This window comes from Amblyraja radiata, chromosome 8, assembly GCF_010909765.2.
Source record: "Amblyraja radiata isolate CabotCenter1 chromosome 8, sAmbRad1.1.pri, whole genome shotgun sequence".
Taxonomy (NCBI): Eukaryota; Metazoa; Chordata; class Chondrichthyes; order Rajiformes; family Rajidae; genus Amblyraja; species Amblyraja radiata.
This window is the reverse complement of record NC_045963.1, coordinates 4,608,220-4,619,313: the sequence shown is the minus strand read 5'-3', so window position 1 is coordinate 4,619,313 and position 11,094 is coordinate 4,608,220. Positions and strand designations below refer to the sequence as shown.

General features: G+C 45.2%; 1 protein-coding gene across 1 annotated transcript in view; it reads right to left on the bottom strand.

Annotated features, from left to right (window-relative positions):
* Positions 1-2,120: 2,120 nt before the first annotated feature.
* The window catches only part of synj2 (synaptojanin 2), a 142,007-nt gene continuing 133,033 nt past the window's right edge, over positions 2,121-11,094 (bottom strand). The window contains exons 25-27 of the mRNA XM_033025080.1: positions 9,789-9,897; positions 9,535-9,698; positions 2,121-2,862 (exon numbers count right to left, since the gene is read on the bottom strand). Coding sequence (XP_032880971.1) covers positions 2,320-2,862; positions 9,535-9,698; positions 9,789-9,897 — 816 coding nt within the window. The 3' untranslated portion in view covers positions 2,121-2,319. The remainder of the gene's footprint in view (positions 2,863-9,534; positions 9,699-9,788; positions 9,898-11,094) is intronic.

Genomic DNA, 11,094 nt, shown 5'->3' with positions numbered 1-11,094 from the left:
ACGGCATGTGCCTGGTCCCAAGGTCGCTCCTCCATGTAAATTAAACGTACACATGAGATTTGTAGGAAAGAACTGCAGATGCTGGTTTACACCGAAGATAGACACAAAATGCTGGAGCAACTCCAACTCCAAACCGTTTCTCCAACTCAATTCAGCAATAACGTTCACACTAGAAGCATCCCAACTCTCAAATAGCACTATATCATTTGGATTGACACACATTCATGTTAATTACTTTAATTTCACGTATCTTGTCGTAAATAAAGTTCTATCGTATCGAATAAAATGGGTGTGTGAAGGACGCCGATAAGTTGAATAGTGAAAGTGCAGAAGAATATGGGAAAATGTGAGGTTTTTGAGTTTGGTAGAGAACAAAATCGAATGCTTTGTGAATAATCGTGCTGCTGTTTAAATTTGCAGGTAATGGGAAAAAAAAATTAGTGTGCAATTGAAACAAAAAGGAGCAATTGTAGGAGTGTATTGTTTAGAGGACGGAGTTTAAAAGAAGTTAAATATTATTTAATAGCACGGGAAAGTGGTGGGAGTGCACTTGATGTATTGTTTTCAGCTCTTGTTGTCTTTAAGGTATGCAGCCTTTGAAATGAGTTCAGGCAATGTTTAGGTGGCTGAGTCATTTGATAAAGATGTTAGACACAAAATGCGCTACAGGCAGCATCTCTAGATAAACATAGAAAATAGGTGCAGGAGTAGGCCATTCGACCCTTCGAGCTGGCATCGCCATTCAATATGAGCATGGCTGATCATCCAAAATCAGTATCCCGTTCCTGCTTTTACCCCATATCCCTTGATTCTGTTAGCCTGGAGAGCTGAATCTAACTCTCTCTTGAAAATATCCAGTGAATTGTCCTCCACCGCCTTCTGTGGCAGAGAACAGATAGAAGGAATGGTTGACGTTTCGGGTTGAGACCCTTCTTCACACTGAGGTTGTTATGAGGGAAAAAGCAGGCTGGCTTGATAATCATTCCTGATTGGAAGGTTGGGAAGTCTCCTCAAGATTAAGAAGGGATTAAAGAAGTGGAGTTGTGAAGAATGTTGTGGAATACTAGTTTCTGAAGATATGTGACATTGTAGATGGAGAGGTGATGCAATGTTCCCGTGTGAAAAGATTATGAATCAATAGAAGTTTTGTGGAGGATTGATCATTAAATTACATCAGACTTGGGAAAAGAGTAATTTGTACAACAGTGTAGGCTGTGTGAGTCTATGGCTCTTGATATGGTCTCAGCAACCTAGAGGAGGCCGTATAAACTGGGCAATTGCTTTGCCATCAGCTAGCACTCTATCCACCAGGGCCTGCCGGAGCTCCTGTTTGCAAGTCACTTCAATCCCCCTTCACATTCCAATGTTTTCATTGAGGACGGCCCAGTGGTGTAGGTCCACCCAACAGTTACAGTTCTTGCTCTGCCTGTTCCCCTTCCCCCTTTCTCCAGCTACGTCACCTCTCCTCTCTTCTCTGGTTGTAACCTAACACCTTGTCTGTCCATTTCCCCGATCTGCTCAGTCTCTGTCAGCTTTTCTTTCGCTAATATATTTAGGTTAGTGCAATATCAAATTCATGAAAATATCTTGCAATTTAAAAAAAACTCTTGTTGTGTTTATGTTACAGTATTTCAAGTTCGTTAGTGTGCAGTGTTCTTAAATGTGCCTGTTGGTGAGTGCAATAGTGCCCTGGACTTAGATATAAGGTTGAGCTAGAACGTAACTGAAAATGTGTTGAGAATTTGTGGAGAACTGTTCTTTTAGTTGGTTCTGTAAATCTTTGGATCTTCTGAATATGTTTTCTGGTTGCTTACAGGTAATCAGAAAATGATTATCTACAGTAAATATTTTGTGTCAGGGTGGCACGGTGTCGCAGTGGTAGAGCTACTGCCATGCAGCGCCAGAGACCCAGGTTCGATCCTGACTACAGGTGCCGACTGTAGTCAGCAGGAGTTTGCACGTTCTCCCCGTGACCTGCGTGGGTTTTCTCTGAGATCTCTGGTTTCCTCCCACACTCCAAAGACGTACAGGTTTGTAGGTTAATTGGCTTGGTATAAATGTAAATTGTCCCTAGTGTGTGTACGATATTGTTAGTGTGCGGGGATCGCAGGTAGGTGCGGACTCGGTGGGCCGAAGGGCCTGTTTCCGTGTTGTATCTTTAAACTAAACTAAACTAAACTGTGATAAAGTAAGTGAGTGAAGCTGTGGTTAATGTAGAGGCGCTTGTGTCACGGTTCGCTACAAATCCTTTGAAGTAACATGCTTGCCTGAGCTAACATTAGAGTCTTCTTGATCTTGTCTTAATCGCAACGCTGTCGCCTATTTTCGATCACTTCTAAATTGGTTGAAGTAGGTTTGGTCTACGCGAAGATCGCTTTTATTCCTAGCTTTGGTTGGAAGATGAGAGTCTTGTGGAAAGCAGCTGGAATCGGAAGGGTCAGTATCTTGCAGAAGCTTACAGCGATTGCTCAATGAAACATGGACATTCCTCTCTTTAGATTGCTCTTTAGTACAGTCAGACCCATCTGTAAGGTTGGATGTCGTATTATTGTTCATTGATTTTATGAGAGTACCGTGGTTGTCCTGAGGATAGGTTGGTGTGGTCTTTCTTCTTCGTGGAGGTGCAATTGGTCCACCGGGTGTGTCCTCTGCATTTGTGCCTTGATTATTGCCAAGTTCATGTGAAGCTCTGGTGCTGGTACACAGTTTGTCGTGTTTGGCCTTGCGTTTCATCAGAGGGGATAACTGTTTGATCCTTTCTGAAATACTCAAGCAAGGTGGTTTTTCAAGATGGTCAGAATGTGATGTGGCCATTGTACACAAGTCTGATCCATTATTGCTTGCAGCTTCTGAAGTACAGTGCTGAGGAAGAAGGAGCAGGTTTTTTAGAATTTGAATACATTGTAAATATATATAATAGTGAATAAAGCATTGTGCCTTTGCATGTGTGATATTGGACTATGTGCAGTGCCAACTCTGCTTTGACCAATGTGCGATATATTTTTTTCTTCAGTCAGTGTCCACACATTCTCTCTCTCTCTCCACACTCACTCATCTCTACACACTCGCCTTAAGGGCCTGTCCCACTTGGCCATCATTTGCGCATAATTTACACGACATCATTTACGCATGACACACGCGTTGTGGCACACACGTGATGCGCATGGGGCATGATGACATAGGCAGTGACGCGCGGTCGCATGCGGCGTCCCAGGATTTTGTGATGTACAAAATCTTCGTGCGGCATCTGCGTGACGCGCAAATGACAGCCAAGTGGGACAGGCCCTTGAAGCTGTAATCATAAATGTCACAGACAGATTAACACCAACAAATAATGAACTGGTTTCTTCCAGTTAAACTAACTTTAGTGGTGATTCTGATACTTTCTGTAATGTCCATAGTCCTCTGTTTATTTATCAGATTGATTTTGATGGCATTGGATGCCATGATAGGTGAGAGGTTAATGGGATGAAAGTAATTACAGCATAAATTCCAGTGAATTCCCGCTGAGTTACTCCGGCATTTTGTGTCTGTCTTCAGTGTAAACCAGCATCTGCAGTTCCTTCCTACACAACTCAATTGGGTGTCAGCTTCAGCACTCCAGCAGACATAACTCAATGGGACAGGCAGCATCTCTGGAGAGAAGGAATAGGTAGCGTTTCAGGTCGAGACCCTTCTTCAGACTGAGAGAGTTGGAGAGTGGAGGAGAACTTATTTGAAGCAGGCATACCTTGAGGAGATTTGACAGTGGGGCAGACAAAATGTGTAGGATGGAACTGACCTCTCAGTCTGAAGAAGGGTCTCGACCCGAAATGTCACCCATACCTTCTCTCCGGGGATGCTGCCTGTCCTGCTGAGTTACTCCAGCACTTTGTGTCTATCCAAATGGGATAGTGCTGTTTGAGAGGTGGGATGTATCTAGTGTGAAAGTTATTACTGAATTGAGTTATTGAATTGGACATGGTTGGCTGAACAGCTGGATGTTCCTTTGATGTTTCTAAGTTATATGCACCACCCTGATCTCACTGAATTTTTCCATTGGTGGTCTGGAACAAACCGTTAGTAGCCACATTGCCCATTTGTTTATCTTCAAGTTCTAAGTGGTGTAGAATCTGCTACTCAGTCGTATTGAATGGTTATAGATTAACTGTTGGTACTTCCAATTGACTTGAAAGATTGTTACTCCCGTATTAAACATGCAGGGTTAATGGATGCAGTCTGTGAATTTGGAGTTGAATCATAAAGTTTTGCATCATGCATATTTACATGTTTTGAGAATGACAAATTCTTTGGATCGTTCAGGTGGAAACAGACACTCTAGTTAGTGCTGGATGGAACTGCAGATGCTGGTTTAAACCAAAGATAGACCGCTTCCTCTGTAACTCCCTGGTCAATTCATCCCTTCCCACCCAAACCACTTTCCCTTGCAACGGCAGGAAATGCTACACTTATCGCTTTACCTCCCCCCTCGACTCCATCCAAGGACCCAAGCAGTCTTTCCAGGTGCGGCAGAGGTTCACCTGCATCTCCTCCAACCTCATCTATTACATCTGCTGCTCTAGGTGTCAACTGCTCTACATCAGTGAGACCAAGCGCAGGCTTGGCGATCGCTTCGCCCAACACCTCCGCTCGGTCCGCATTAACCACCCCGATCTCCCGGTGGCTCAGCACTTCAACTCCCCCTCCCATTCCGTATCCGACCTTTCTGTCCTGGGCCTCCTCCATGGCCAGAGTGAGTCCCACCGCAAATTGGAGGAGCAGCACCTCATATTTCACTTGGGTAGTTTACACCCCAGCGGTATGAACATTGACTTCTCCAATTTCAGGTAGTTCCTGCTTTCTCCCTCCTTCCCCTCCCCTTCCCAGCTCCCCCACAGCTCACTGTCTCCGCCTCTTCTTCCTGCCCCACCCTGACGTCAGTCTGAAGAAGGGTCTCGACCCGAAACGTCACCTATTCCTTCGCTCCATAGATGCTGCCTCGCCCGCTGAATTTCTCCAGCATTTTTGTCTACCTTCGATTTTTCCAGCATCTGCTGTTCATTCTTAAACACAAAAAGCTGGAATAACTCAGCGGGCCAGGCAGCATCTCGGGAGAAAAGGAAAAGGTGACGTTTCAGGTCGGTACCCTTCTTCAGACTGATTTTTCAATGAATGTTTTCAGCTGGACACAAATAGTTGGCTGCATTGAATATTTTGTGAAAGAGGGGGGGGGAGGCAAGTAAATGGAGGGACTAGCAGCGGTGGAGGGTCAGAGCGGTGAGGGCTTGAATCGGGCACGGGGCTTGTTCTCGCGGAGACCCAGGACCGTTGGAGACAGCGGTGGAGGGTCAGAGCGGTGAGGGCTTGAATCGGGCACGGGGCTTGTTCTCGCGGAGACCCAGGACCGTTGGAGACAGCGGTGGAGGGTCAGAGCGGTGAGGGCTTGAATCGGGCACGGGGCTTGTTCTCGCGGAGACCCAGGACCGTTGGAGACAGCGGTGGAGGGTCAGAGCGGTGAGGGCTTGAATCGGGCACGGGGCTTGTTCTCGCGGAGACCCAGGACCGTTGGAGACAGCGGTGGAGGGTCAGAGCGGTGAGGGCTTGAATCGGGCACGGGGCTTGTTCTCGCGGAGACCCAGGACCGTTGGAGACAGCGGTGGAGGGTCAGAGCGGTGAGGGCTTGAATCGGGCACGGGGCTTGTTCTCGCGGAGACCCGGGACCGTTGGAGACAGCGGTGGAGGGTCAGAGCGGTGAGGGCTTGAATCGGGCACGGGGCTTGTTCTCGCGGAGACCCAGGACCGTTGGAGACAGCGGTGGAGGGTCAGAGCGGTGAGGGCTTGAATCGGGCACGGGGCTTGTTCTCGCGGAGACCCAGGACCGTTGGAGACAGCGGTGGAGGGTCAGAGCGGTGAGGGCTTGAATCGGGCACGGGGCTTGTTCTCGCGGAGACCCAGGACCGTTGGAGACAGCGGTGGAGGGTCAGAGCTTACCAAATCCCGTGACGTTCCACACTCCATAGGGAGGGTTTCTGGGGAAGCCGCTGATTGGTGGGAGCAGACTAGAGGAAGCAGCTGATTGGGTGCAACCTCAGGTTAGCATTTCTGCTTTTTGGTTAAAGGTACAGTGATTTAGTAAGGGTACAGTGAGCTAAGGGAGGCTAGGGAAGCGGAAAATCAAAATGTGACAGGAGGATCCAGAATGTGTGAAGATAAAGCTCTAGATGTAAAAGGGGCAAAAACGGAAAGGAAGGGTAGTAAAAATCATCTGAAAGTGCTTTATCTAAATGCGCGGAGTATTCAAAATAAGATAAATGAATTAACGGTGCAATTAAGTATATATAGTTATGATATCGTGGCCATTACGGAGACATGGCTGCAAGGGGATCAGGACTGGGAGTTGAATATAGAGGGGTACTCGACAATTAGAAAAGATAGACAGGAAAGAAAGGGAGGAGGGGTGGCCCTTTTAATAAGGGAGGGAATAACGGCAATGGAGAGGAAGGATATTGCGATGAAGGATCAGGATAGTGAAACAGCTTGGGTACAGATAGAGAATAACAAAGGGAAAAAAACACTAGTGGGTGTAATTTATAGACCTCCAAATAGCTGTGACGCTGTTAGTCAGAACATAAATCTGCAAATAGTTGACGCATGTAACAAGGGAACTGCTGTAATCATGGGGGACTTCAATTTTCATATTAATTGGGCAGACCAAACTGGGCAGGGTAGACTAGAGGAAGAGTTTATAGAATGTATTAGAGACGGGTTCCTAGAACAGTATGTCACGGAACCGACAAGGGGGGAGGCAATCTTAGATCTGGTCCTGTGTAATGAAGCAGGATTAATTAAAAATGTCATAGTTAGGGACTCGTTGGGGACAAGTGACCACAATATGGTCGAATTCCATATTCAGATAGAAGGGGAGCAGGTTGAAACTCAGGCTAGGGTGCTTAGTCTAAATAAGGGGGATTATGAAGGTATGAGGACTGAGCTGATCAAAGTTGACTGGGATAGCAGACTCAAGAATCAGACGGTACATGAGCAGTGGTGTACGTTTAAAGGTCTACTGTATAACCTTCAAGATAAATTTATTCCTATGAAGAAAAAAAGGGGTAAGGGTAAGAACAGTCAGCCATGGCTCAGTAAAGCTATAAAGGATAGTATTCGACTGAAGGCAAGGGCATACAAGGTAGCCAGAGGTAGTGGGAGGGTAGAGGATTGGGAAGCATTTAAAGGTCAGCAAAAAGTAACTAAGAGATTAATTAAGACGGGGAAAATAGGCTATGAAAGGGATTTAGCGAACAACATAAAAACTAATAGTAAGAGTTTTTATAGCTATATAAGAAGAAAAAGGGTGGTTAAGGTGAACGTTGGTCCATTGGAGGGTGAGACTGGGGAGTTGTTGGTGGGGAACATGGAAATGGCAAAGGCATTAAACGAGTATTTTGTATCAGTCTTCACCATAGAAGACACAAAAAATATTCCAACGCTGGATAAACAGGAGGCGGTAGGAATGGAGGAGCTAAATACTATTAAGATCACCAAGGAGGTGGTATTAGGGAAATTAATGGGACTGAAGGAGGATAAATCCCCTGGACCTGATGGATTACATCCAAGGGTCTTGAGGGAGATAGCAGTGGGGATTGTGGATGCATTGGTGATAATTTTCCAAAACTCCCTGGAGGCAGGAACGGTCCCAGTGGATTGGAAAATGGCCAATGTAACACCTATATTTAAAAAAGGAAGTAAACAGAAGGCGGGTAACTATAGACCGGTTAGTCTAACATCGGTGGTGGGTAAAATGTTGGAGACAATTATTAAAGAATCACTAACGGGCCACTTGGATAAACATGAATTCATCAGACAGAACCAGCATGGTTTTGTGAAGGGGAAGTCGTGTTTAACGAATCTGCTCGAATTCTTTGAGGAAGTAACAAGCCGAGTGGATAAAGGGGAACCGGTGGATGTGGTATACTTGGACTTCCAAAAGGCTTTTGACAAGGTGCCACATAAGAGACTATTGCTAAAAATAAAAAATTGTGGGATTGGGGGTAATATATTAGCATGGGTAGAGGATTGGCTAACGAATAGGAAGCAGAGAGTGGGGATAAATGGTTCATACTCGGGATGGCAACCGGTAACTAGCGGGGTTCCGCAAGGGTCGGTGCTGGGACCACAGTTGTTCACAATTTATATAAATGATTTGGAGGAGGGAACCAAGTGTAATATATCAAAATTTGCGGACGATACGAAAATGGGAGGGAAAGTAGGGGATGAGGAGGATAGGAAGTGTCTGCAAAAGGATATAGATAAGCTAGGTGAGTGGGCAACAACTTGGCAGATGAAATTTAATACTAATAAATGTGAGGTCATTCACTTTGGGGAAAAAAATGATAGGGCAAGTTATTTTCTAAATGAGGAGGAGCTGCGTTGTAATGCAACGCAAAGGGATCTAGGGGTATTAGTACATGAATCACTTAAAGTCAGTATGCAGGTGCAGCAAGCAATCAGGAAGGCCAATGGAGTTTTGGCCTTTATTGCTAAGGGGATTGAGTATAAAAACACGGAGGTCTTGCTGCAGCTGTACACGGTATTAGTGAGACCACATTTGGAATACTGTGTACAGTTCTGGGGTCCATACTTAAGAAAGGATGTACTAGCCCTGGAGGCAGTGCAGCGAAGGTTTACTAGATTAATTCCTGCAATGAGGGGATTGACATATGAGGAAAGGTTAAGTAAGCTGGGACTCTACTCTTTGGAGTTTAGAAGAATGAGAGGCGATCTCATTGAAACGTATAAGATCGTGAGGGGCCTTGATCGGGTGGATGCACCGAGGATGTTCCCAATGATCGGGGAGGCTAGAACTAGGGGACATAGTTGCAGAGTGAGGGGGGGCTCTTTTAAAACTGAGATGAGGAAGAACTTCTTCACCCAGAGGGTGGTTAGTTTGTGGAATTCACTGCCCCAGGGAGCAGTGGAAGCAGAAACGTTAAATTTATTTAAGTCAAAAATAGATGGTTTTTTAGCTGCCAAGGGGATAAGGGGCTACGGGGAGAGGGCAGGGATATGGACCTAGGTATGGTTAGTATAGTAGACCTGAGTGATCTCCTGGACAAGTGTCGATCGCCTGGATTGGGGTCGGAGAGGAATTTCCCGGATTTTTTTCCCGAATTGGACCTGGGTTTTTATCCGTTTTTTTGCCTCCCCCAGGAGATCACGCGGTTCTTGGGGTGGAGAGGGGTGATAGCGGTATAGAGGGGAGGGTAGTGTCTTGTGTTCTGTGTCTTGTGTCTACTGTTTGTGGGTAAGTGTGTCTGTTTAGTGTTCAGCCATGAGTGAATGGCGGTGCGGGCTCGACGGACCTGATGGTCTACTCTCGCACCTACTTTCTATGATTCTATGATTCTATGACTAGTGTACAATGTCCTGAACCTTACTGTGGACAGGTCTTTAGTATGTGGCAGATGTGATCATTTATGTGAAAAGTAATTTATTTCCATGAAAAACATTCATTTCAAAGGTATACAAAGGAAGTTGCAGTGGAAGCCAACTCACCATATGATCTTTCAGTTGTATTACTAATTCAGGCAAAAGAATGGGTGGTTTTGAAGAAATGGACGAGTGATTCTGCAGGGTTCGAGGAAGCGAAGAGGTTGTAAGGTGCGCTGGAACTTGACGTGGTGGGAAAGGGATTGATGTGCCTTCCTGAGATTCAGCCCCTGGAAAACAAAGCAAGATTCATACAGAATGGTGTGTGTGTGTCAGCATATCCATGCCTGCAAGTGTACAATACATTCACATTTACTTACCTGATTTATTCTCCATTAAATGCTTTATTGCCTGTTCTGCTTCTTCTGCACTTGTTGTTTTGATTTGTTTCACGTTATAAGGTTTGCTTATACCTGTTCTTGGAGATGTCTGTGGAAACGAGATTATATTTTCGCATGAAACATTCTCTACAGCACAATAAGAAACAAATTTTGCAGACAGCATGGTCACATTTAAAGTATCATTTCCTTCACACTATTTATGAGTAACTATTCATAAATGTCTTTTAATATTTTGGTTTCATGTGTCTTTAGTTTAGTTTAGAGATACAGCGTGGAAACAGGCCCATCGGGCCACCGGGTCCACACCGACCAGTGATCCCTGCACACTAACACTATCCTACACCCACTAGGGACAATTTTACACAGACACCAAGCCAATTAACAAGCCTACAAACCTGTACATATTTGGAGTGTGGGAGGAAACCAAAGATCTCGGAGAAAACCCATGCAGATCACAGGGAGAATGTACAAACTCCGTACAGACAGCACCCGTAGTCGGGATGGAACCTGGGTCTCCGGCGCTGCAAGCGCTGTAAGGCAGCAACTCTACCGCTGCGCTACCTTATTTTCACCATCTCTCCCATCTCCTCAACATCAACCTCTACTGCCTTGTTTCTGATTTTGAACAAGGAACCCCAACTCCCTGATTACTGCTATCATTTCTTACATTCACAATACCATCGGCATTGGCATTTCTTTTTCCAGTATTTCTGACATGAACTTGCCTTCAATTTTTGCACAAACAAGTGATACAGATTAATCATAATACTAATGGCAGCAGGACTTCACTTTACATCACTCCGAACAACAAACCATCAGATCAATCCTCAGAAAATTCATGCCCTTCTCTTTCTGTTCTTAAGCAAACCTCACACATCTGACTTTAGTTTTTTCATTTAGTTTAGAGATACAGCGTGGAAACAGGCCCTTCGGCCCACCAAGTCATCACTAACCAGCGATCCCTGCACACTTAAACTATCCTACACACTAGGGACAATTCATAGTTATGCCATGCCAATTAACCTACAAACCATGTAAGGTTTGGAAGCAGTAAGAAGATATGAGGTTGCTTTGGCAAGTAAGGTAAAAGTAAATCCGAAGGGTTTCTACCGCTATATTAATAGCAAAAGGATAACGAGGGATAAAATTGGTCCATTAGAGAGTCAGAGTGGCCAACTATCTGCAGAGCCAAAAGAGATGGGGGAGATATTGAACAGTTTCTTTTCTTCGGTATTCACCAAGGAGAAGGATATTGAATTATGTGAGGTAAGGGAAACAAGTAGAG